At 56.5% G+C, this 26,157-nt stretch overlaps 2 protein-coding genes across 8 annotated transcripts in view; both read right to left on the reverse strand.

Moving 5' to 3' along the window:
- Positions 1 to 6,426, reverse strand: part of KIF17 (kinesin family member 17) — a 39,733-nt gene extending 33,307 nt beyond the window's left edge. For 4 of the 5 annotated variants that reach the window (XM_059136972.1, XM_059136970.1, XM_059136971.1 and 1 more), the window contains exons 1-2: positions 5,864 to 6,426; positions 22 to 168 (exon numbers count right to left, since the gene is read on the reverse strand). In XM_059136972.1, the coding sequence (XP_058992955.1) occupies positions 22 to 168; positions 5,864 to 6,094 (378 nt within the window). In that variant the 5' untranslated portion in view covers positions 6,095 to 6,426. Of the gene's footprint in view, positions 1 to 21; positions 169 to 309; positions 405 to 5,863 lie in introns of those variants that run through there. The other variant, XM_059136973.1, reaches the window with a different exon arrangement.
- A 752-nt stretch (positions 6,427 to 7,178) lies between these two features.
- On the reverse strand, positions 7,179 to 19,565 carry SH2D5 (SH2 domain containing 5). Of its 3 annotated transcripts, none has more exons than XM_059137666.1 (10): positions 19,481 to 19,565; positions 15,429 to 15,557; positions 14,991 to 15,074; positions 14,410 to 14,484; positions 13,267 to 13,413; positions 11,754 to 12,002; positions 11,417 to 11,591; positions 10,982 to 11,090; positions 10,307 to 10,466; positions 7,179 to 9,443 (listed from the first exon to the last, which is right to left on the reverse strand). In XM_059137666.1, exons 2-10 carry the CDS (start codon positions 15,513 to 15,515, stop codon positions 9,240 to 9,242), a joined length of 1,290 nt encoding a protein of 429 aa, XP_058993649.1. In that variant the 5' UTR covers positions 15,516 to 15,557; positions 19,481 to 19,565; the 3' UTR covers positions 7,179 to 9,239. The 3 variants fall into 3 exon arrangements, with proteins under 3 accessions (XP_058993649.1, XP_058993648.1, XP_058993647.1); XM_059137665.1 differs by lacking the exon at positions 19,481 to 19,565 and adding an exon at positions 18,826 to 19,471 and having other exon boundaries at positions 14,991 to 15,071; XM_059137664.1 differs by lacking the exon at positions 19,481 to 19,565 and adding an exon at positions 18,826 to 19,471.
- Positions 19,566 to 26,157: the final 6,592 nt, after the last annotated feature.

Raw genomic sequence — 26,157 nt, forward strand, 5'->3', positions numbered from 1 at the left:
TTCCCGCCACGAGGGCCCTACCTGGACACTCTCGAAAACGTGCTCGAAGGCCCTGGGGATGATGCCTCTCTGGGAAGGTGGGTCCGGCAGGCCCTGCATGGTGAAGGACTTCCCGCTGCCCGTCTGACCATAGGCAAAGATGGTGCCATTGTAGCCCTCGGTGACACCCTGCGTGGGGGGACCACAAGCCCGGTGCTCAGCTGGCCGGGCCCCGCGGGACTCGGGGCCCCTCCCCGGGTCTCACGATGGCACCCAGCCAGCAGGCAGTGCAGAGACGAGTGAGTCCCGCTCTGCCCCCAAGGAGCTCACCTCCTGGTGGGGAGCCTGACACACGCAAGTGACCTTCATACCAGGCAAGCGGCGGTGTCCGGGGAGCGGGCAAGGAGGGTAACCCAGAGCCTCGGGGGGCGGGGGCAGGCAGAAGAGGGGGAGCTGCAAGGGGGCTCAGGGTTCAGGAAGTTCAGGAAGAGGATGGCTTTCCAGGCTGATGGGAGCTCAGAGCGGGCATTGGCTGAGGGCAGGTGGAGCGGGAGGAGGGGGGCGAAGACAGGAAGGAAGCCAGAGCAGCACTGAAGTCGGTCTTCATTCACCGACGCGTTTATTCATTCCGTAGGCGCAGGCACCACGCTCTAGCTGGGGACATGGTGATGAACAAGGCGCAACCCCAGTCCCTGCCCTCGAAGAGCTCATGAGCTCATGGATTCTAGAACTCAGCATGGGGGAGGGGGGAGCCTGTGTCAGCACAGGACAGCTGCTCCCAGGTCCCAAGGGCCCACCTGGCATCTTCGCCCAGCAACATTGCCAAGACCCATCCTGTGGACCACCGTGGGGCCTGGGATCCCCAGGGACTGCTGCTGGAGGAGACCCCAAGTCACGATTCACGGCTTCTCGGAGGCCTAGGCCTCATTTTTATGGGCAGAACTGGACAAGCACCTCTGCTTTGTCCAAGGAAGCCCTGAACATGTGGGTTCCTGCACCTCATCAGAGGTGGGGGGAGCTGCATGAAGGGACAGCCCCCCGCAGGGGTGGGGGAGGCAGGGCAGACCAGTCACCTGCTGGAAACCTCAGAGCCGGGGACACCTGCAGCCCCGGGATCAACACAGTGCTGGGCCCAGAGTATCTGCGTCACCCAAACCAAGAGAAGATGTTCTACACGAAAACAGAGATGGCTTCACTGGCGGGTAGGGTAGCCAGCAGCCATGCTAGAAATGGGCTCAGTGGGACTGAGAAACTGAATTTCTTTGATTTGATTTAGTTCATGTACATTTAACTGAAGCAGTAGGAAATGTTCTTCCATTAAGCATCACTTTATTTTTGGTTTCATTTCATCTTAACTGTTGACACCCGAGCATCTGCATGGAAACATGCTACAGTGTAAAACATGGCTGAGTTCAAAGACTGCATGAAGAAAGACTGGGAAATGTCCCACTGTCATTGTATGAGGACAACATTCATCAGCGTGTTTTCTTCAAATAAAATTTTGGGTATACTGGGTTAAATAGAATTTATTATTAAAGCTAATTTCATTTTGTTTCCTTTCCCTTTTTAAAATGCTCAGTTGGGGGGCACCTGGGTGGCTCAGTGGGTTAAAGCCTTTGCCTTCAGCTCAGTCATGATCCCAGGGTCTTGGGATAGAGCCCCGCATCGCATCCAGCTCTCTGCTCATCAGGAAGCCTGTTTCCCTGCCCCCAACTCCGCCTGCCTCTCTGCCTACTGGTGATCACTGTCTGTCAAATTTAAAAAAAAAAAAAAAAATCTTAAAATAAAATGTTCAGTTGGTTGAGCGTGGGACTCTCGGTTTAGGCTCAGATCATAAGGGGTCCTGGGATCGAGCCTCATATCGGGCTCGCTGCTAAGCAGGAAGCCTACTTCTCTCCCCTCTCCCTCTGCTTGTGCTCTCACTCTCTCTCTCAAGTAAATAAACAAAACCTTTAAAAAATAAAAATCTAAAATTAAAAAAAATTTTTAATTAAAAATTAAAAAGTCACACCTCTCACAAATCATATATATAAAACAACAAATATCTTAACAAAATAAAATGTGCTTCTAGAACATTTAAATTAAGCATGTGGCTCATGTTACATTTGTACTGGAGATCCTTGCTCCAGAACTGGGCTCTTCAATGGGGCGGCCACTAGCCACATGTAGTTATTTAAATTTTTTTTAAAGATTTTATTTATTTATTTATTTGACAGACAGAGATCACAAGTAGGCAGAGAGGCAGGCAGAGAGAGAGGAGGAAGCAGGCTCCCCACCCAGCAGAGAGCCCGATGTGGGACTTGATCCCAGGACCCTGGGATCATGACATGAGCGGAAGGCAGAGGCTTTAACCCACTGAGCCACCCAGGTGCCCCATAGTTATTTAAATTTAACTTGACTTTAAACAAAATTAAAATTCAGTCCTTCAGTAGCACTAGCCTCTGTTCAGGTGCTCACCTGCCGTCGATGGCCGGTGGCAGCTCGAGACAGAACGTTTCCACCCCTGCAGAAAGTTCTACAGAACAGGGTATCATTCCACAGCGAGGTAGAAAACAATTTTACGTGCATTTTTAAGGCAAAACATAGGATTTCAAAAAGTTTTCACCCATCAAGTGATACCTCCAGAGCTGCAAGGGACAAGCTTGCCTGAGGAACAGGTCCTGACTGTGGCCCCTCGTTCCTCCACCCCAGGGTCCACAGGTCTCCCTGCTCTCGAACCAACCAGCAGACTTGCAGGAAATCAATGACTAATGGACTCTTTTTAACTTGCTGTCACCCTTGGCAGTAATTCCCATGAAAGTGCATTACAGGCTGGATGTGCTGAGTACTTTCCTCCCCTTACATTAAACATGTAACTACTGCAACCGAAATTAAAAGCATCTGTCCAGGGGCGCTTGGGTGGCTCGGTTGGTCAAACGTGTGACTCCTGATTTCAGCTCAGGTCGTGATCTTAGGGTCTGGGGATGGAGCTGCCTCTCTCCCTCTCCTTTTGCCCCTCGCCCCACTTGGGTTTTCTCTCTCTCTCTCCCTCTCTCTCTGAAATAAATAACTCTTTAAAAAAAATGTTTTTAAGAGTATCTGTCCTAAATTGCCTTATGTCCCCCTTCTGTCCCTTCCCAAGGACACCACTGAATGTCCCATCTGGGAACAGAATCCCATGGCTTCTACTGCACTGATGTCTGGGCATGGTAGAAGTCATGGTACCCGGCCTGTGGATGGGCTGGGGATGGCTCATCAGGGGCAACTCCAAGGCCATGGGTGTGAAGCCAGGAGAAGGGGCAGATGGCAAAGTCACTGGCTGGGAAAGAGACCGTTGGCCAGGTGGCAGGCCAGGTGTGGAGGTGAGCAGCTCAGGAGAGAATGGGGTGAGGAGGCGAAAGTGGGGGGTTTAGGGTGGGCAGCACCCAGGAAAGCCAAAGAGATCACCCAGGGACAGAGAAGATCAGGGATAGGGACTAGATTTGAGGCCCGGAGAAGCAGGAAAGAAAAGGGCAGGAAGGGGCCGTCAGAAGTGCTGGGGGCTTTGTGCAATAGGGACCCAAAGTCAAGGGCCTGGATGGGAGGCCCCATGGAGATGGCACAAGCCTTCAGGAGAGCCTGAAGTGGGCTCAGAGCCCCGCCGGGCAGACCCACAGCCCCCTGGCCCTAATGGCACAGCTGCTCCTGGCTCAGAGTCACCTGAGCTGTGCTGGGTGTGCTGCCCATTTAATGGGAGGCAGCAGGATGGAGTACAGGACCAGGCACTGTGCTGGGTATCAAAACCGCCCCTACCTCATTCTGCGATACTCCAGACCTCAGAAGTTTCCCCCACCAAGAAGGAGGACTCCAGCTCTATACTTGTCCCCAGAGTCAAATGCAGGCCTCCACCTGGAAGGCCCCTGCCTCCACCTTCCTACCTGGCTTACCCCTCTCTTTCTTCAGGTCTCAGTTTAAACCTCACCACTTTCAGGAAGCCCTCCCAGACTTCCCCTCCCTTCCTATACCCTCCAAGCCCAGGTTCTCCAGCTGTCAACATGCCCCAGGCTTCCTCATCATTGGAGTATTACAACCCTGGACTGTGAGCAGGGGGCTGGAATTGGTGTATTAGCTTAGCTGCTCCTCCCCATGACCATGAGCTCACCGAGGGCAGAGGCCACGCCTTTCAGGGCTGTGCTCCCCAAGCCGAGGACCGGCCTGGTAAGGAGCTGCTACTTTTTAGCTGAATGGGTGAATGAATGAAAACGAGTTTCTGTCATGTTGAATTTAAGGCTCTGGGGGATGTCCAGAGGCAGGTGTCTGGCACAGAATCCCAAGAAGTGGGGGAACTCAGGAGAAGAGGGAGAGCCAGAGGGGAGATGTGATAGAAACACCATCCCTAGTGTCTCCTACCTGGGGCTGGGGTTTCCTGAGGAAGTGCTCAGGGGAGTACTTCCAGGATGAGACAGGGACCCACAAGCAAGGCCAAGGGTCTCAGTCTCGGAATCTAAATCTCTAAGGGGCCAACCCTGGAAAAGGGAGCAGAGGAGGTCTGTAAGGCCTCAGAGACAGAGCCAGGACAGGTGGCTAAAAGCTTCAGGGACACTAACTCTGACTCACCACGAAAAACAGTCTTCTGGGAGCCAAAAAGCAAAGGGGAAAGGGGCTGCTTTGGGAAGAATGAACTTCTGCCACTGGGTGGACATTCAAGGACTCAATGGGGAGAGGGGGCACACCAGACACAACCCCTCAGGTCCCTTCCAGCCTAGGAGTGCGACAGCCTGCCAGTGCAGGAGGACAGCCTAGCCATCCCCAGCGTCTGGGACCACAACCTACGGAGAGCTGCCCTCATCTCCCGGGCATCATTTCCATAGGGCCCTGACCACTGGGGAGTTCTGGGCTTCAGAACACTTCAGTGCTCTCAAGGGAGAGCTTTGAGCCTTGGTCGAGAAGTGGGGCAGTCGAAGGAGGTGCTCTGAAGGATTTAATTGGCCTGCTAGCGAAAACAACAAAGGTTCTACTGCACATTCTAGAAACGCTGGGTTTAGGAAGTCAAATCAATTTCTTCACTGCAGGACCCTCCAGAGTCTCGGGTACCTGAATATGCCTCGGGACGCTGACGCTTCAAGCGAGGGAGGATGTAAGCACCATTTCCCAAAGTTTTCCTTTTTTTCCCTGGGACAACCTGTGACAACCTGTGACATCTCACTTCACTAACGACTCGCTGAACGGCTGGGGAGATGCCTTGGGAAAAGCCCGTGGCCAGAAGACATGAGGCGTAGCTCCAGCCACTCCTCTGCTGGAAGCTTGGGCAAGTTTCCCTCTCCTGGGCCTCAGTCACCCCATCTGTGAAATGTGCAAGCGACCTAGTGTGAGTGCTCCGGAAAGCAAAAGCCCTATGAAGGGTGACAAACTGGTGTTGCCTCTTTGTTCCTCAACTGCTGAGAAGAAGAGGATGACGGGTTAGACCAAAGGGAAACGGTTTCCGTTCCTCCCAGACAAAGGCAGAAAGGAGGGAAGCAGAGATCTTTGTCCAACAGAGGATGAGCCACGATTCTGGGTGCTGAGGGGAGAAAGCGGAGGCTACAGCCAGGGAAGAGGAGGAGGAGGCCGGGGGAAGAGGCTTGAGCGTTTGGAGGAGTCCTCGGGTCCTCAGCTGATGGTGGAGGGCAGGCCGTCCTGGAGGCTGGAGCTCTTGGGGGCAGGGGGCTGGGAGGGGTGGGGGCGAGGGCCAGCTCTGGCCTTGCAGACAGTGGACACCGGAACCTGGACGTTGTAGGTGGGTTCCAGCTGTCTCCTACCTAGACAAAAGACTTCAGCCCGACCTGTTGGTGTCCACCTACTTCCGCCAGAGGGGCGTCCCAGCCCAGCTCGGGAACAGCGCTGTCCCTTCAGGCCCCCTGGGCGGCGGCCCCCCGGGCGCCCTCACCTCCACCAGCGGGTAGGCGATCTCGTTGTAGATCTGCTCCGTGAAGTGGTCCATGTAGTAGGCGCCGTCGAAGGTGAACTGCTTGGGCGGCTCGTCGGCGGCGCCCGGGTTCTGGATGAAGCACTGGCCGCGCGCGGAGTCCACCGTCACCACGAGCTGGCAGTTCAGCTCCCGCTCCCGCTGGTTCATGGGGCGGCAGCGCACCACCACCTTCACGGACTCCGAGGCCATGGCGCCTCGGCGGGGGTCCCCCCCGGCGCGGCCCGACGTGGGCGGTGCGGCCAGGACTCAGGACCGCCGGGGTCAGGGGGCGGGGCCAGCGCCGGGTAAGGGGGCGGGGCCGCGCGGCGGGGGCGGGGCCGCGCCCGCCGCCGGGGGCCGGGACTCCCCGCGGAGCGCCCCGAGAAGAGAAGGGGCGCGGCGGTGGGGTCGCAGGACCGGAGCAGGGACCGCCGCCTCCTCCCGCGCCCGGGCTCGCCCGTCCCTGAGCCCCGGTCCGGGGAGGAGGCAGTGGGGGATCCGCGCTGCAGGCGCCGCCGCACGACCGGAACCCCGGAGCCGCCCCAGCCGCCCGCGGGCACGCGCGCCGCCGCGGCGTTCGCGGTTGCCCGGCAACGCCTGTGGCGTCACAGCCGACGGCTCCCGGGGGGTGGGGGTGGGGGTCTGCGCGTTCTCAGCACCCAGCCCCTGGGAGAGTCGCGCAGGAGTCTAGCTGTTGGCTGGCCGGGGCAGATCGCTTCGCTGGAGCGTCAGCTCTCTCCTCTAATCCCCACTGCCCAGTTCAGAGAGGTTAAGCAATCTGACCGAGGTTGCTCAGCTAGGACGGGGAGAGATGCAGGAGGCAGGCCTTCACGCGGTAGTTAGAGGCCTACTGAGAAAGGCGACAGGGACCTTGCTGCCTTTTATCCACACCCCTCTACTGATTCAGGGGAGGGCTGCCTCCGACAGAGCAAATCTTCCTTCTAATGCTGCCCTCATTTTTTCTAAGACTAAGGTTAAAAAACAAAACCATTTTTGAGAACCGAAGTCTTTTTTGGCTGGAGAGGTTACCGGGCCAAAATCCCACGGCTCAGCCAAAGTCCCTCCAGCCAGAATGGCAACTGTCATTTCCCTGCAGGAAGTACCCACTGAGGATTTTAACAGAAGAGACAGGATTTGAATTAATCCACCTATGCTATTCCTTCAGGACATCCTGAGCCCCTGAGGACAGGATCCCTCTGGTTCACCACCCAGCACCAGCTAAAGTTACGGTTGGCAAACCAAGATAGGCAAACTGGACAAAGACCCTGACTTTCAAAGGAAAAGTCTGTGCTAGACAATCGGAAGAAATGCATTTTATTTGTTTCAAGTGCACACAGTAAGGAGAGCGGGTTACCCAGATGGTGCCAGTTGGAACAAAGAGAAAACTGATCTATGGTTAAGACATTGAAGCATCTGCACACGTGGGTCAAAACCCTTGCCCTATGCATACCACGCGATGAGTACTGTGTGAAGGAATGTTAAAGTGCTTTGAGAACATTCTTGATACCTTGTCCACACGGAGGATATGCTCAATGATACCCATCTCTCACAGAGGTAGGCTTTGGCCCCAGGCCAGGCCCGTCGCCAGGTCATAAACACATGTCTCCGGTGCTGTAATTCCAGCACCCCAGGACACCCTGTGTCGGCAAACCCCTCTCTTTGCCAGGGAAATGTGAAACCAGGCCTCCCACGAGAGACCATGGGTTCTGGTGGAGATGGCTATAAATTGAGCCCCAGTTCCCCCTCCCATTCAGTGTAAACTCAGTGTTGTGGTTCCAGTGAGGAACCTCCTACAGGCACCTCCTACCCCTGCTATCCCTTGTGATGAATGACATGGTCCCCAGCCCAGCCCATTCCCTAGGCAGGAGGTTGTCAGCTGGGAAGCCAAGGCCTGACCTCCAGAGGAGCCTCCCTTCTTTCTCTTCCATCAGGGCCGCCCTCTTCCTCCCAGGAGTCAGAAATCATCATTTTCAAGGCATAGAACTGTCACATCCCACTCCCAGATGTGGGAGAGGGCAGCCCCCAGATTCGTGACTTGGCCTCTGCCTCAGGAATAGAAGTTCCTCCAAAGTGAACCTGTTCCCTAAGTAATTCGGTACATGTGTCCATCTTTCGAGCTTACTTGTTGTAAAGGCGCTGGGTACCTGTCACTCACTGCAGGGCCACTACCTTAGGCCCAAGTCATTCCCCTGTTACCCCACCCACCCCGCGAGGCCCAGGCCCCTCTGGCAGGACCCAAATCAGTTCCATCTTTGGGTGGTTCCGCTCTGAGTCCAACCCCAGTACAGCAGGCCTGGTGAGGCGGCCCCTGATAACCATGGCCAGCACCCCGTTGTGGGGAGTGGGCCAGAATCAGGTGGCTTCCCAGGCAACCCCCAAACCCAGACCAGCCCGCAGGATGAGCTGAATAGGACCCTGGTCACCCTGCACACCTGCGGCTCACTGCGGGCCCCTCCTGGTCAAATGCACAAAGGAAATGAGCCTGTGTGTGTGTGTGTGTGTAGGGGTGTGTGTCCCAGTGGTCCTGAGGGTGTGGGGGCAGGAATCACAACCCTGTGGATTTGATTGGCGACAATCCAGCCTTTCTAAGCATCACAGAGTTTCTTTGCGCTGTTGGCTCACATCCCTTCTAGAGCAGGTGTCCGCATGTGTGCGAGCGTGGGGGAGGGTGCGCAGCTCTTCGTCCATCCTGCCTTTCCATGCCCTCCTAAGCTTCATTCCTAAGAATGGAATTCACAGAATTCAATGGAAGACTCCCTCGCTGTCAGATGCTGTGAGACACAGGCTGTGCTCTGCCGGCGGGTGCAGCTGGGCCCAGCTGCCAGGCCTGTCAGCTCCTCCGAGCGCTCTCCGTTTCTCTCCTGGAAAGGGTGGCTCACTCCCAGGTCTGAGGACTCACTCCAGCCTCCCCAGTCACCTCTCCCTCATGTGCCCGCCGCCTCAGTCAGGTACTGTCTGGAGACTCCCGGTCAGGGCCCCGAGGGCTGGCCTCTTTGGGAGAGGACCACATCCCTCATGAACAAACCTTCCTGCCCCCTCAGAAAGTTCCCCTCCCAGCAGTAAAGTGAAGCCCAGAGACAAGCATCCGAAGTCACCCAGCAGGTGACTGGAAAGCCTGGAGCTCCGCCTGCCCCGCCTGCCCCGCCTACAATCTCTGTGGGCCACATGTCTCGTGAGAAGCCACCAGCGATCCCCAGTGTCAGGGCTCCCCCCTACCACAGGCGGTGACGTGATGGAAGACTGGTCCGAGGGGCAGAGTCGGCGGGTGGAACTGGTGACCAGCAGGGCAGCAGAGGGGCAGGGTGGCCTGGTGAGGCCCAGGAGCCAGGGTGAGGTAGGGCCGGGGGCTCGCCTCCTAGCCCAGGCCCTGCAGCTCTGCCTCGGACTTGGCATGGCCAAGGGGCCGCAGTGTCCGGGGGGGCCTGCCCTCGGACCCGCAGTCCTGCTCTTCGTAGCCGGGGTTCAGGCGGCCCATGTCAAGGGAGCAGAAGAGGCTGCGCTCCGTCCCAGCGTGGTGCTCCAGCAGGGCCTCCAGGCTGGCAAACTCGGCCGGCAGGTGCTGGGCGGAAAGGGCTGAAGCTCCAGCTTCCCTTCCCCCACAGCTCCGCTCTGGGCACCCCCCATCCCCTCACAAGGGATCCTGCCCTACTTCAGAAGGGAGGAAATTTGACCTCAGAGAGGTCACCATCTTGCCTATGGCAGAGCCAGACACTGTCTCCTCTCTTTCTGTCTCGCCAGCCTGGACGGGACTGAGCCATTTATCTTGTAACAAGTGCGCACATCCAGCCCCTGGAAACCTGTGACTCAAGACCAAGACTCCAGACCAAGACTCCAGACCTGGAAGCCCAGAGGCTGGGTGAGGTTAGGCCAGTGTCTGCCCCTCTCTGAGTCAGTTTCCAGCTCCACTAAAAGACGGGCTAGAGCGTGGGAAAGCCACTTTTAAGAGCCGGGATTCCTATAGAAATGGGAAGCATGACCAGGGCCCAAGACTCTGAGGGCACCTGGGTGGCTCCCACAGTTAAGGGTCTGCCTTGGGCTCAGATCATGATTTCAGGGTCCTGGGATCAAGCCCAGGGTTCGCTCCTCGCTCAGTGGGGAGCCTCTTTCTTCCTCTCTCTCTGCAGATCCCCTTGCTTGTGCTTGCTCTGTCTCTATCAAATAATTAAATAAAATCTTTAAAAAAACAAAAAAAGCCCCTCTGGAGGCCTGAGGGTGGGGCCAGCTGGACCAATGACAAACTAGATGGAGAGTTAGTTAAATAAGGGGTGTGGCCAGAGAGAACCAATGGGGTACCATGATGAGGCACGTGCCCCCCCCAGCTCACGTTATAAAGGGTGGGACTTGTAGGGGCGGGGCTTTCGGGGGGCGGGGCCCCAGGCTGGGCCCAGTGGCAAGGGCGGAGCAGGCTGCTTGCTTGCTCACCTCCACGCAGTAGCGGCCCAAGTGGTTCCGGAAGACCTGGTGGGGGACCACACCACACTGTGTCCGCACCGACAGGCACCACTGGCCACTGGTGCCGGGCTCGGGCCACAGCAGGAAGGCCCCAAGCACGTCTCTCCGCAGCAGGGCGAGGGCGCTGGGCCTGGAAGGGCAGCGGGGAGAGGCTGAGGGCAGGACTCCGGCCTCACGTCGCTCCCCGGGGTTGAGGGCATCATCTGACCCCTCTGCCAAGGGAAGCTTCCTTCCTATTTTTTTTTTTTTAGTATATGTGCTGCCGAAGCGAGCACGGGAAGCTTCCTTCCTAAGAGGCGCTAAGGGGCCCTTGACTGCTGACCGCTGCAAGACCCACCCTGGAGAGTTTTGCAGAGGTGGGTGGCGGTTAGGAAGCAGCTGCCCTGTGACAGGCGAGGTGCTGAGAGCTTTCCTTGAGTGACCCCATTTGATCCTCTCCACAGGCCTGCGATTATCCCCATTTCACATTTGAGAAAACAGGTCCAGTGGGGGAAGCCCCTGGCCCCGGGCCCACCAAGGCCAGGACAGCTCTGTCTCTGTCCAGGAAGGTGGCACACCTCAGGGCCCCTGGGCAACCCAGGATCCATTCCTCTGCCCAGCCCAAGGGGCTGCGTGCACACCAGCCGGGTCAGGCACCCCCCGTACCTGGAGATGCCAGCAAAGGCCCAGATGTTCTCCGTCAGGCTCCCCTCGCTCTCCACCAGACACGAGGGGCCACCAGGCCCCCGGGGCCACGCCTCCCACGCGGCAGGAACTGTGGAGACCACCGAGGGGTCAGAGAGAGGGAGAAGCCGCCCCACAGCTACCAACCCCATCCCTGCTATGCTCATCTCCTCACCAAATCTCCCCCGCGCAGAGAGGTCCACCCACGGGCTCAGCCCACACGCACCCACCGGCTCACCAGCTGAAGCACACCCACAGCTGTCTGATCACCTGCGCAAGCCCCCAGGTGTGCACACCTGGCTGCACACTCACGTGCACACAGGCAGATGCACACATAGGCCGAGCCCTCTGATTCACAAGGACGCACCCGGGCCTGCGCCCCTGCACCCACACGGCAGGCGAGCCCCGGGGACTCACAGGCCTCCCGAGCGGACAGCTGCAGCTGGGTCTCGTAGGTGCAGCCGCGGTAGGCCCCAGAGCGGATCACCTTGCTGCGAATGGCCTTCTTGCGTACCAGCGTGGGCGAGCAGTAAGGATTCCCCAGGCGGGCATGGCGGGCCCCGCCTCGGCCTTCGGACTCCGGCAGCTCCTTCTAAGGCACCGAGAGGGGCCCACAGGGGCAGGCCGACTCAGGCCCCGGCCCAGTCAGGCAGAGCCCCATGCTGCTGCTGTGCTGCATTCCCCTCCCATGACCCCCAAACCCTCATCCAATTCCCTCGTCCACTGCCCGCCCCACAGCTGGGGTGCTGCGTACCCCACTGCCCATGGGCCCCTCTGCTGGCAGCCGCCGGAAGGAGACCAGCGCGTGCACATTCTGTGAGAGCTGACCACGGCCGAATGGTTCCCGTACTAGGCCAGGGGGGCCCCCAGGGCTGGACAGCTGCTTCGGGGCTATGTCCCCTGCAGACCCCAGGCAGGGCTCAGGCTGTGCGCGCTGCTCAGGGTGCTGCAGGAGGTAAGCGAGCTGGAAGGAGCGGCAGAGCAGCAGGTGCAGGATCTGGACCTGCGGAGGAGGAAGAGGCTGGCTCAGGTGGGACGGGGCCCCTGGGGGACTCCTTAGATGGCAACCCACTCGCTATTAGCGCGTGCAGCCCTCGGCTTGGGATTCTCTGCCCCATCCTTCCTGGGAAAACTCCCACTCATCCCTCAAAACTTCACCACCATGCAGTTCCCCCCAGCAGCTTCCTTTGTTCATTGAACAGATCCTGAGCTCCGCTTTGTTCCAGACGTCACGCTTGGAGCTGGGAATACACAGGCTAAATGCACGCCCGCCCCTAGCTTGACTACCCCACCCCATGTCCATTTCCTTTTAGAGGATCAGCTACGAGCCCAGGCCCTCCAATCCCACAGCCTGGGCTCCAGTCCCAGCTCTGCCACTTAGGGGCCGCTGTGTGAATCTGGGCAGACAGACGGGGGACTCCCCATCCCCACTTTCCTGTGCTCTTTCAGTGAAGTAGAGCACAGAGAGCCACCAGCATAAGCCTACCGCTCTGGGGCCAGTACGTTCTACCCCCCACATACATTGCCCAGCCCCAAAATATTGGAGCTGTGAGCTCCGGAAGGTCAAGGGCAGTGTCTCAGCCCCCTGTCCTTCCAGGAGCCCACACAAGAGCTTGAAATACAGGGCTGACGGCAAATGTTGCTAGCTGGCACCAAGCCCAGCCCCTGCTGGCCACATAGTCATCTGCCAAGTCTCTGCTGATCATGGTGGCCATGCTGGCTTTGGCTTCTGGGATCCACCCATTCACCCACTAGCCGCACAGGGCCATGCACCAGAGCAGTTCAAGACCTGGCCCCAGTTTCTACTGTCAAAGAATTCCATCGTCTGTGATTAGGGACAGACCAATGACAGTGTGGTTCACGTTCTGAGACCTCAGAAGGAAGAGTGGTCCAGAGGACTCAAGGTAGGCTTTAGACACATAGGCTGGCCTTAAAGGGCAAGCTGGAATTTGCCAGAAGGGGAAGGGAATTCCAGGCTAAGAGCATGAGCAAAAGCCTGGCAGAGTGACTATCCAATTTCTAAGCACATGGCCTGATCCCCATGTCCAGGCCCTGGGGAATGCTGAGGCCACTAACCTGCTTTTGTGGGGTCCTCAGTGGGCAGAGACACAGAAGGAGCCAGTGCGGGAAGGAGTGGCTGCCTGGAGGGGACTCTGGCCAGCTTAGCTGAGCCCCCCGAGGCCTAGATGCCTGGAGCCCATGCTGATGCACGGCACATCCCCAAACCCAGCCTTGGTGGTGGCTCCCCTGCCCCGGGCCCCAGGTACCTCTCCAGGCTGGTTGCCCACGAAGAGGTGGCAGAAGAGCTTGTTGGCCGGGCTCTGGGGGTTTCGGGCCATGAAGGCGAACTGGCAGTCAGCCGGGCACCAGGTGGAGTAGAGGATGCGCCGCAGGGCGTGAGCCATCAGGAGCACCTGGGACGAAGCGGGCAGGACGGGCTCCGTCAGCCCCACGTGGCCTCTAGCTGCTGGCCCAGGGGGTGCCCGCCCTGTGGGTCCCACACGCCTGCTAGCTGGCCTCTGGGGCCTGGTCTCCGGCCTCAGAGCCCAGCCTAACCCAACCCCCCCACCCCCAGCCCCTGGGGGAAGAACTCCTCCCTCCTCCCAGGCCTGCCCAAACCCTGCTTCAGATGGGAACGCTCAGCCTTCACATGCCCTCGGTCCTGTGCTCCCTACTGCCAACCTGCTGGCTGGGATCGTCCCCGCCCCCACCCACCCATGCTATGAATCCAAGTGGCAAAGCGCTCACTGCCTGCGGAGGCATGGAAAGAGGCAGTGGCCGGCGCCCTGGGGTGCATGTCTGGTGTCTGGAGTCGGAAACCGCCACTCTCTGGGTGACTTGATCAGGTAAGCACAGCCCTTTGAGCCCGCGTGACACTTACTAAGTGGGGACGGTGCCCCCTCTGATGGGGTTGCGGGCGGGGGCCAGTGAGATCTCGTGCAAGTGCCCAGGACCTGACCGCAAAGCCTCAGTTCTGGGACGCACAGCTCTGGGACACGGTTCGCACCCATCTTAGGAGACCGGCCCCGGGGTTGTGGGGTACACAGTGTGACACAAGGTTAGTGTTCAACACACACTGGCTTGCCCCAGGACGAGAAGGACCCGCGATCAGGCAGGCACTCCCGACGGGCCTCCGGCCTGAGGCTGGCCGCTGGCCAACCTTGGGCAGATCCCCCCAGAGGCCCGCAGCCGGCAGAGAGGTGACAATCTTGACACTCAGGCCAGGAGGTAGCACCTGGAGCTTTTGGAGGGCAGGGCCGGGGGTGAGAAGCCTTTGCCAGGGACGTTCAAAGGCCCAGAGCAGGCTGGGGAGGCAGGGACGCTCGAGGGCTGGTGCAGGGCCGGGGGCTTTCTCAGGGAGGACGACAGCGGTCCCGTCCAGTCCTCGCTGCCCCCACGCAGGCTCCTACCTCGCCCTCCCCGCTGTAGATCTTGAGGCCCTGAAGGCTGAATTTCAGGATGACAGCCCGGCGTCGGGGACAATCCTAGGTGGGAGAGAGTTGGTCGGGGCCGGGCGTTACCTTCCAGGCCCTGCCCTGCCTCAGGACCAGGCCCACCAGGCTACTCCGTCAACTCCTCCCCCGCTGCCAAGGGACTGGGCCCTGGAGAGTGGACTCCCCAGAAGCTGCGGAGGGGCGGATGGGGCCTGGCAGATCGCCCCCGAGCCAGGGTCTTAGCGGGCCACGCTATGACCATCCCCCACATCTCCACTGTGGCCTCCACCCATGGGAGGCAGGTCACGATTGCCCAAGGGAAGCGGTCCCGGGCTTTAAGGGACACAGCTTCAGGAGCCTGGGTGTGGTCGTCTCTGGGCCCACTTCTCAGAATGACTTTGGTCTTGCCCCCCCCCCCGGGCCTCCCCCGCCCCATCTCTACGATTGGGGGGTTGGGTAAGATGGCCGCAGGGGCCATTCCAGCCTGACCCTCCCAGGCTGTGAACCCTGCTAGGGACAGGGACAGGGACAGGCACATGCCCGTCCTGGCTCCCTACCTTCAGTGCCCACAGCTGTTGCTGCACGAGCCACACGCTCTCCTGGGTGTCCAGGTCATCCACAGGGAAGGAGCCCACGTACTGCTTGGGGATGTGGTGAGGGCGGGAAGGAGGCCAAGCAGTCAGGACCAGGGCTCCTGACCGCATCCTCCAGACTCTTCCCCCCGCCCCGCCACCAAACACACACTGCTCTGCCGGCTAAGCTGGGGACAGGGACAGAGCACTGGACTCGGAGTCTAGCAGGCCCTGCAGCCTTCCCAGCAGGTGGCCTTGGTCACGCCCCTCTGCCCCTCTGAGGCCCCATCTCCTCATCTGTGCCCACATGCATTCTAGAGTCCGGGTCCGCTGGGCAAGACAGGCATAGCTCCTCCCCACGCCCCAGGACCTGCACTCAGCTCCGGCCCACGAGAGCGCACCCCGTGGGGCGGCCCCACCCACCTGGGCGAACTTGGTGATGCACCTGGGCCGGTGAGGCGCAGGGCCGCAGTCAGAGGCCCTCCGGCCCCCTGCCCCGGCCCTCTGCATGGCCCCCAGGGTCCCCAGCTTCCAGCTCCACGGGAGAAAAGGCTGCAAAGGGCAGGGGAGAAAGGATGACTCCCAGGAACTCCCGCTCAGAGGCCGGGGAGCTCCCTGCCCCTGGAGATCCTTGCTGGGCCCTTGCCGTGTGCCAGACACTGTCCAGGGCACTGGGAACACAGGGAATACACGGCCCAGAATAAGATGACAGACTCCCTCCTGCCCTCGGGGAGCCAACAGGCTTGTGTGGAAGACAGTCACTGAACGGATCAATCAGTAAGATATGGAACATGCTAGATGGTGACAGAGGAGAGAGGAGGCGGGGAAATGCAGGCTGGGGGTTGCTGCAGCGAGGAAGGCTTCGAGGAGGGGAGAGCTCTGGGGGAGGAGCTTAAGGTAGGGGTGGGGCAGGCCACCTCTGTGCTCTGGCCTTGGCCTGCCTCCAGGGTGGAAGTAGGGGTGCAGGCCATGGAACCAGCCTGTATAAAGTGCCAGGGAAGGGGCAATGCCTGGGAAAGTAGCACCCGAGAGGAGGAAATGTGACAGCAGCCACTGTGCAGCAGCCACTGTGCAGAGGCACAGGGAAGAAAGCAGCTGACCCCTTGGCTAGACCTTACCAGAAGAGTGGGCCAGAGCCAGATTGGGATTGGCCTTTAATGTTACTCCCCAAGGCAACTGAAGCTGTGCCCTGTGGGCAGTGGGGAGCCATAGAAGGCTCTAGGCCAGGAGTTCTGTGACCTATGGGAATGGCCCATGAGCTTGGTGGCCTGAGCTCCTGAGGCTAGCGACGTGCTACACAGGCCCTGCCTCATTCGGCCAGCCTGACTGAAGGAGCCCTACCCCCCAACCCAGCCCAGGTTTTGGTCTTTCGTGGGGCCCCTTTCCCAAATCCACTAGTGGAGGAGAGAAGGAAACCTCCCTTACTAGACCACCCTCAAGTACAGGGAGAGCGCTCACTCCCCATTTAGAGCTCATGACCGCAGCTGGTGCACAATGAACACGGAATCAAGGCATCTTGAGAAAGAGTGGCTGATGGCCTCTGTCTGGGTGGCCTCATGACTCAGTTCCCTCAGTCCTTGCTGGGGCCAACTCAGACCCCACCTCCGTCTCCCATCCTGCCTGGCTACTCACCAGACTGCTTCCAATCACTGCACTTAGGATCAGAGAAATCTGGGTCCAAATGCTGTGTGACTTCAGGCAAATAGCCCTACCTCTCTGAGCCTCCATGTCTGCATCCCCAAAACCTGGGATCGAGTCAGGACTCCAGAACTGAATGGAGGAGCAGGCACCCAGCATGACCCCAGCGTGGCCTGGAGGAACGCTTAACAGGTACACGGAGGGTGGGGGGACCCCAAAGTCTGCTGTTCAGGAGGGAGCTTGGGAGGGCAGCGAGGTCTGACCACTTTCAGGGCCCTCCTTGCACGGAAAGACAGGAAGACCTCCCAGGCAAGGAGAGTGAGGCAGAGGGCGAGGCCTGCCTGGGAACCAGGATTCCTCCAGGAGAGAGCAGGTATTAGGGCGCTGGGCAGGAAATGGGTGTGTCCCGGGTGTGCTCAACCCACCCTCCTACAGACGCTCTCAGTGCCAGGAGCCCAGGAACCTCTCTTTCTCTGCCCAGACCTTTAGCCCCAGGCTCAGCCCGGGTGGGGGCGGCAGCCGCCGCCCACGACATTCTGGGAGCAACCCCTTACTTCACTTTCCATGAGCGGCCATGCTAGGAGAGCCAGAAATAAAGGCTGCACGGTCCCGTGGACGCTGTCCTGGTTCCTCCCTCCTGGACCCTCTCCCTGCTTTTCCGGCCTCGCACCCTCCACTGTTTGATCCTGATCATTTTTTCACATCACGTCCATCACCTATTGTCCATTTTATGGTTTTTTAAATTTATCTTGCGTTTTTTGGTCCATTTGATGTTTAAATACAACCAAGTTAGATGCGTAACAGGCACAAAGGCTGTGTGGCTGCTGTCGCAAGGCGCTTCCAGCGAACTCGCCTTTTGTCACTATCACAGTATGGGCTGGGGTGCCCTAGACCCACACAGGTGGAGTCAAAACCCAAACCCCAAGTGGGGCAGAAGGGAGAGAGGGAGAGAGGAGAGTCTGAAAGGCAGTCAGCACACGTGGGAACAGAGAAGCAAAGACAAAATAATAAATAAAGGAGGGATGGGGGGAGGAGAGATGAGCACCTTCCCATCCTGCCGGTGCTGACACAGCCCCTCAGACACTAAGGGTGTAAGACAGCAAAGAGCCACATGGGCCCTCAGGCACACTCACGTTCACACTCACACATGGCGAGACAGCTGTGTCTAGGGCTGCGAACCACCTCCTCCTTCCAGATACAGAAAGGCAGCTTTCCTGGGGACACTCCAGGGTCCAGATAGTGGGGGTGGGGAGCACCCCTTCACCTGATCCTTCCCCCAGGAAACTGGAAGTTTCTCTCTTCCTCTCTCCCTCCCAGTGCATGTCACCCCCAGGCCTGAATTTGAGGGTACCCAAATGAGGAAGGGTACCAGGCTCACCCCAACCCCAGAAACAGACCTGCTTACTCATTTTGGGCACAAACACACACTTATCTCTTTGGAGCACACTGGTTTTTCCAAGGTTTTACATAGGAACCTGGCTGGGCCACCACCATTCTAGAAGGACACCTTCGGAATGAGACCAGGGCTCTTCTTTTGTTCCTATGAGAATTTCCAGGTGGTTCTGCTTAGAGACAGGGTACTGGATGGGTTGACTTGCCTCCAGGGTCAAGGACAGAAGCCCTCTACTGCACTGCACCATGGCTGAGTTGAGTCATGGGGTTGGGGGGGCGCTTTATAGCATCCTGGGAGACCACTCAGCCTGGACCCTGGGCTTAGCAAAGGGGCGCTCAAAGGGGTGAAGCCACTTGCCCACAGTCACACAGCATAAGGGAGAGCTGGGAAGCAAACCTGGGTCTCTGGGAGCTTTTGCCCTAGGCCATGGCAGTGTCCTTCTGCTTAGACTCCTCTCCCAAGTAAGCAGGGCATCCATCATGGGATCCTGGCGAGTCCCAGTCTATCCAGCTGCCCCAAACACCTCAGGGGCTGGGGGCTGATCTTACCAGCAAAACAGCTGCTTTCTCAGTCTGACTGCCTCCTGCCCAGATGGTCTGGGGCTGCCAGAGCCTCTCTGACAGCTGCCTCACCTCCACCACCTTTGGCTAAGCCTCACAGAAGAGCCTCCCCCCCACCCCCAACACACACACTCCTTCTGCCCTAGGCCACCCAAGCAGCCAGAGCTCAAGATCAGCATCATGGATTGTGAGGTCCGCAAGTCCTCTCAGCCTCCGTTTATTTCCTCACCTGTAAAGTGGGGATAGTAACAGCAGCTCCCTCCTGGGGTGGTACATTTATCTGCTCCTTCTGACAATATTCCAAGTGCCAGCTATGTGCCGGGTGAACGAAACAGAGTCCCAGCCCTTGGGGAGCGCCCAAGCAGGGCTGGGGCAACGTACTGGAAAACAACATTTCTGCGGGGCTTAAGTGATTTGGAGAAAAATACAGTAGGGTGAGGAGGATATATGATGTATGTGTGTGGGGGGGGGGGGGGGTGCTATTAATACAGGGTGGTCGAGGATGGCCTCTCCGAGCAGACGACTTGGAGCGGAAAGTGCTGTTTTCAGGATTCAGTGGGGGCGCTCCCCCGCGTGGGTCATTTGTCCTGCTATCATCGTCGCGCCTGTGGAGTGCGGCCAGGGCTTTGGGCTGACAGTCCCCGGCCCAGGGCAGAGAAACTCCCCGGACCGCCCGAGGGGCGAGTGAGGCAGGACGCTGGCGGAGGGACAGGGGAGGTGACCGCGGAGGTGATGGACGGCGACCGTGGCGGTGGCGGTGATGGAGGGAAGCGGCCGAGATGCTCCTCCCCATCCGAGACTTCCTCCCACCTCCGCGCCGAGGGTACCGAGCCCCGCTCCCGGCGATCCGCCAGCCCCAGCCCCGCTGCCCCGCGCGCACTCACCGCGCCCGCCGCGTCTCGAGTCCCGCCGCCGCAGCTCCGCGCAGCACCCCCGGCGCTCCCTGCGCGTCTCCGCCGTCAGCCCCCCGGCGCCCCCCGCCCGCGCGCCCCCCACGTGGCCGCGGGAACCAGCAGCCCGTATCACCTGGCGGCGGCGCCCAGCCCTGGCCGGCCAATCGGCGCCCGCGGAGCCGCTCCGGTTAGGCGTGTGGCCCAATCAGTGGCCGCAAGGGGCTCTGGCACCGCCCCCGCCTGCTCGCGCCCCGGCGCTCCGCCTTAAAGGGCCTGAGGGGTCCTTCCCGCCCAGCGCCGTCCCCTCTTCTCAGGCTGAGGAGTCCGAGTGCCCAGGGCCTGGCTGGCGGTTCCCTCTTTGAGGAGACCTTACCCTCCTACTCCCTGGGAAGCTCCTCCTCCTCCAAACCGCGGCTCCCGCAGCTCCTCCTCCGGGAAGCCTTCCTAGACCACCAGTAACTCCTCCACCCCCTGCAGAGCCCTCGCGACTCTCGCTGGTCACGCCATTCCTCTTACTAGCGCGCAAGCGGCACTGATCAGCAGGGGCCTCCATCCCCAGGGCGCAGGACAGAGCCTGGTTGGTTCAGTGGTTGTCGTCTCGACGATCGAGTGAATGCGCTCCGGACCCGGCGTCCGGGGCACCCGGACCAGTCTCTCCTTTCCTCCCCTCAGCCTCGGAGGGCAGTGGGTATCCGCCTCCTCTTCCTCATCCTCTCCCCGCCCAGCGGCGTGAACGTTGGCCCCCCGCACTGGGGCCGTGACCCTATCCTTCGGGTCGCACGGAAATCCACATAGATGGGGGAAACCTGGTGGGCACACCCAGCCCGAGTGTCAGCTTCAGCTTTGAACTGGAAAGCACTCTTGTCCCCATCAGACCAGGGACCTTTTAGGTGCCAAAAAATACACTGCAAACCCGAAACAGCCCAGCCTTTGGTGCATGAGAAGCGCGAGTTCTGCGGAGGAAACGCGGGACATTGTGCACGTGCCACTCCTGGGGGTGGGGGTGGGGGATGCCGGGGCTCAAGTCCAATGGGAAGGGCACGCTGATAGAGGTGGGCAAGGCAGAGGGGCAAGGTCTGGAGCTGAGGACCTCAGGCGGGTTCCAGGAGGAGGCTGGTTTCAGCCACGCCTGTCGGTGTCCGCCAGAGCATCTGCAGGCCCTTCCAGAGGCAGCACTGGGCTGTAACGGCTAGAGAGGCTTGGTCCGGAATTTGGGCACGTTGTCTTACGAGATGTGGGACCTTGGGCAAACACCTTAATCCCTTTAATCCCGAGTGCCTCGTCCGTAAGTGTTACTAACACGTGACTCATAGCAACGTCAGGATCCAATGAGTTATGTGGGCAAAGTGCTTGGCACAGTGCCTGACACACAGTAAGTGAGACACTCGATAATTAATACTAGTTGGTGTTAAACTTTGCTTCTGTCGTTGAGTCTCTTTTACATATGACCAAATGGCAGGTGTTTAATGAATTCCACATATCCAGTGCTCTAGGAAGCCCTTCATGAAGACATGTGAGGGCCTTAGCCTTGAGTACGGTGATGAGAAAGAACTAGATGGTTTACAACTTGCTCCTGCTTTTTGAAAATCTCAATTTATGGAATGCAGGGTACACAAAAGATAAAGGGTTAATTCTTACTAGCTTTTTTCAAAAAAAGAAAAAAGCGTGTGACTTTGTTTTGAAAAGATTTTTTATTTGAGGGGCACATGGGTGGCTCAGTCGGTTAAGACTCTGCCTTCAGCTCAGGTCATGATCCCAGGGTCCTGGGACTGAGCCTTATGTCCGGTTCACTGATCAGCAGGGAGTCTGCTTCTCCCTCTCCCTCTGCCTCTACGCCCCGCCTTGTGTTTTCTCTTTCAAATAAATAAATTCTTTAAATTTTTTTTTTAAAAATAAAGATTATTTATTTGAGAGAGCTGAGGGTGGTGGAGGGGTAGAGGGAGGGTCTCAAGCAGACTCTGCGGAGTGTGGCGCTTGGACTGTGAATTTTATTTTATTTTTTTTCGGCATGTGAATTTTTAAAAAATTTGACAGGGAGAGAGAGAGAGAGATCACAAGTAGGCAGAGAAGCAGGCAGAGAAGCAGGCAGAGAGAGGGGGAAGCAGGCTCCCTGCCGAGCAGAGAGCCTGATGTGGGACTCGATCCTAGAACCCTGGGACCACGAACCTGAGCCGAAAGCAGAGGCTTTAACCCACTGAGCCACCCAGGCACCCCTAGTTTGTGAATTTTAAATAAAGGACTTGCCAATTACTAAATTTGCAGTCCCACTTTGACTATTCAGAGAAAGCAATACAAGTCACAGTTGTATTAACTACCGGCTCTAACAAGTTTCTGATGCATGCAATTAATTCTGATCATGCACTTTTAAAAACAGGGATGGGGAATGCCTGGGTGGCTTTGTTGATTAAGTGCCTGCCTTCAGGTCAGGACATGATCCCAGGGTCCTGGGACAGAGTCCTGCATCAGGCTCCTTGCTCAGCAGAGAGCCTGCTTCTCCCTCTGAATGCAGTGCTCCCTGCCTGTGCTCCCTCTCTCTCCCTGACAAATAAATAAAATATTTTAAAAATAAATAAATAAGCGAGGGACTGGAATTTGCTTCAGGTCAAAATGAAAAAAGACCAAGGGTTTAAAATCAGATGGTGAAACAGGCAAATCTGAAAGAGAATTCTGCTTTCTAAACGCTTCTCAGGATAAGGGGACAGGTCAAGATCTCAGCGGCAGGCACTGCGCTAGGTTCCAGAGATCCTGAGATTTTAAACAAAACATCACAGAGCTGGAAAGATAATGTGTGAAATATATATGTTACATTGGCTCCCGACCACTCAGGATCCCCTTTTCATTGATCTTCATCCCTACCCAGGGATACAATGTTTCAAAACCATTAAACACATTTATACATTTGAAGTTCATTCCTTCATTTTTATTTATATATCAAAGTGATGTAAGTGCTTATCTGAGCGATTCCCCCAGGTTACCAAATTCAGTTGATCTAATTCCAGTAGAAGCACAGAATCTCCAAGCTTCTACTGTGCACACAGCCTTACTAAAGGTGCGTTAGATGTAAAAGCTGATGTTTGCATCAAAGGAGACAGACGCCAGCGGGTGTCAGCCACCTCCGCGTCAAGCCAACCTAGTTCTGCTCAGGATGGCCACATAAGCCGGTCATTGCTACATCCTTGTCCACCCCCTGTCTCTAATCCTACATTCTTGACAACACAGCTCCCTGGAGCCATCAGGGTGGGACTTCAACCATTGGATTCATGACTCACTCTTGCAGGAAGCCCAAAGGAATGATCTATATTCAGCAGAGAAAGAAATGACAAAAAAGGCAAGCTGGGGCGCTGGATTCATGAGCCCTGAACGTGCTGGGGCGCGTGGCCAGGTCGTGGTTATTTCCTGATGAATCAGTAACATTGACTGAACTTGCTTGCTCTCACAATCTCCCCTTTTCTCTAAAATCCCAGAATCTCACACTGGAGCTGTCAGCTGATGAATGTGAGTGGGAAGTAACACCGCCTCATTTCGAATCTGATCGCCAAGGTGGTGAGCCTGCCACAAGCCTGGGTGCAGCAGCTCCTGCACATCTGGCTTTCACAGGGCAAGCTGCCATGCGTTAGCTCTGTAACACTTCCCCATGTTACTTTCAACCTTGAGCACCATTAATTCCATTCTCTAAGGTGACTTACCCCCAATAGTGTACCCTCCCAAAGTAAGTGACCTAGGACACGAATTCAACAACAACAGAAAATCAACCAACCCAGAAATGTGTTATGGGTTGAACTGTATTCCCTCTCTTAAGCTTGAACTGTAGTCCCTCTCTTTAAGTCCTAATCCCTAGTGCCTCAGAATGTGACTGTGACTCAAAGAAGGGGTCTGTGAAGAGGTAGATTAAAATGAGGTCACTCGGGGCACCTGGGTGGTTCAGTGGGTTAAGCCTCTGCCTTCAGCTCAGGTCATGATCTCAGATCCTGGGATTGAGCCCCGCATCGGGCTCTCTGCTCAGCAGGGAGCCTGCTTCCTCCTCTCTCTCTGCCTGCCTCTCTGCCTACTTGTGATCTCTGTCTGTCAAATAAATAAATAAAATCTTAAAAAAAAAAAAAAAAAGGTCACTCTTCCAGTATCACGGTGTGGGGGGGGGGGTCCCGATAAGAGGAAATTCAGACACACACACACACACACACACACACACACACGGAGGGGAGACAAGGTGAAGACACAGGAAGAGAGCCATGCCTAAGCCGAGGAGAAGGACTGGGACAGATCTTCCCTTGGCTCTCAGAACTAGCCCTGCTGACACCTTCAATTTGAACTTCTAGATGACAGAACTGTGGGATGTTTACTGCTGGTAAACAACCTGGTCTTTGTTACTTCGTGACAGCAGCCCAAGGCAACTTAAGACTGTGATTAATATAAGATCCCTTTTCACCCATTCAAAACGTGGAGGACAACCCTACGGGCCAGATCGCTCTTCCCATGTATTCTGGTTTGGCAAAGTGTGGAGGTTACGGGATCAAAGAAACGTGATCACTTTTTCAGTTGGGAACCAGAAGGTTAAGTGCCTTGCCGGAGTTCCAAATGGGACACAGACTGTAGGCACCTGTCAGGGGGTCCCGGTTCAGGAAGTGCTTCTGCTTCTGGGGGAGAGGGAAAGGGCACTGCCCTGAGGGTCATCTGCGAGAGCCCAAAGCTGCTGCTGCTGCTGCAGCTGCCATTTTATTTCTAGGAATCGTGTTTCATCTTAATTACTGTGGACTTCACACTTCCTTCTCTTTCAGGGTTACCGTTGATACGATGGCATCCCTCCTAATACTATGGACTAAAACTGGTGCCCTAGCTCTAGGCACTCTATCTTGCTACCCGCACCCTACTTGAGCAGGGGAACAAGGGATGGTTCCCATTACTTTCCCACCTGAAAAGTATAGGTCTGAAGAGGCCCTTTTTCCAGAAACACTTGTTAGGGCTTTGTTGCCAGAGACAGATCAAATAGAGGAGACCCGGATATGTTTTGGAAAGCTGAAGAAAGGCAGTTAATAGTGAATACTCCCTAAAGTAATGACTGTGTTGAAAAACGTAAGCTGGTAATAGTATTTAAAGGAGCTTAAAAAAAATATTGGCGTCTCTGGAAGGCTCAGTTGGAGAAGCATGTGACTCTTGACTCCTGGCAAGAGTCACCTATGTTGGGTGTAGAGATTACTTAAATAAAACTTAAAAAAAAAAAAATTGCACATGGAGCAGGCACAGTTTTCTTTGAGCCTCTCTTCACCCACAGCCAGTTAAGGCCCTCGCTTTGACCCAGCTGGCAGCTGATGACTGCCTAGGCCTCTGGTGACCCCAGCTTAGAGGGGACTCCTAGCTCTCAACCACCTGGCTGCCCTTCTCTCCTGCTCCCTGGAATTTGAAACTCAAAGTTATAACTGTTTCCTCTTTTCTTACTCATCTTCTAACAAGCTCCTAGCAGTTTAAAAACCTAATTTCAAAATCTGCTAACTGCTGCCCATTGATCTTTAGCCCAATCCTGTTGTAAACTGTGGCCCGAAAAGTTTTGCTCCCTGAGCTATCAGGGTCTAAAACTGCTAGGGAAGGTGTGGAGGAGAGGTAACTGGCATCAGGTCTACCAAGTCTGGGTTCATGTGTAACTCCACATCATTTACTACACATTTAATCTGGGGGAAATTAATTTGCTTCTGCAAATTGGGGTTCATTTCACACATCTTTGAGAATATATTTGTGAGGACTTGAGCTAGTGTGATTACAGTGCCTAGCAATAGGAAACTACTGTGAATGGTAATTTAAACAAGTACTGAACTCTTGTGAAATTAGATATTCTAGCTCATTTATTTAAAGGGAAAAAAAAAGTCTTTCCAAAAATTCTAAAATGACTTAGTAACCTTAGTGTAGTGATCATGGTTCAATTCTTTCACACTTGATTATCTCACATTACCTTTGGGTGGTTATTCTAAAACAAACAACTGTGGATTTAAACACCTTTCTCTTTCTTTTTTTAAAAGATTTTATGGGGTGCTTGGTTGGTTCAGTTGTTAGGCATCTACCTTCAACTTGGGTTATGATTCCAGGGTCCTGGGATCAAGCTCCACAGGGGGTTCCCTGCTCAGCAGGAAGCCTGCTTCTTCCTCTCCCTCACCCCCTGCTACTGTTTGCTCTCTCGCCATCTCTGTCAGATAAATAAACCTTAAAAAAAAAATTTTAGGGGCGCCTGGTGGCTCAGTGGGTTGAAGCCTCTGCCTTCGGCTCAGGTCATGATCCTGGGGTCCTGGGATTGAGCCCTGCATCGGGCTCTCTGCTCAGCGGGGAGCCTGCTTCCTTCTCTCTCTCTCTCTGCCTCTCTGCCTACTTGTGATCTCTGTCAAATAAAATCTTTAAAAAAAAAAATTTATATACTTATTTGAGAGAAAGCACACATGCACCGAGGGAGAGAGGGAGAAACAGGCTCCCCGCTGAGCACAGTCTGATGTGGGGTTTCCATCCCAGCACCCTGAGATCATGCCCCGAGCTGGAGGCAGATGCTTAACCCGACTGAGTCACCCAGGCGCTCCAACACCTTTCTTCACACGAGGAAATAAAAGCTCAGGGAGATGAGGCACTTTGGCTGGTAAGTGATGCAGCCTCCAAGGACCACAGCTACAGATGTTAGGATCCTGACCTGAGCA

The sequence above is a fragment of the Mustela lutreola genome, chromosome 10, assembly GCF_030435805.1.
Source record: "Mustela lutreola isolate mMusLut2 chromosome 10, mMusLut2.pri, whole genome shotgun sequence".
Classification (NCBI taxonomy): domain Eukaryota; kingdom Metazoa; phylum Chordata; class Mammalia; order Carnivora; family Mustelidae; genus Mustela; species Mustela lutreola.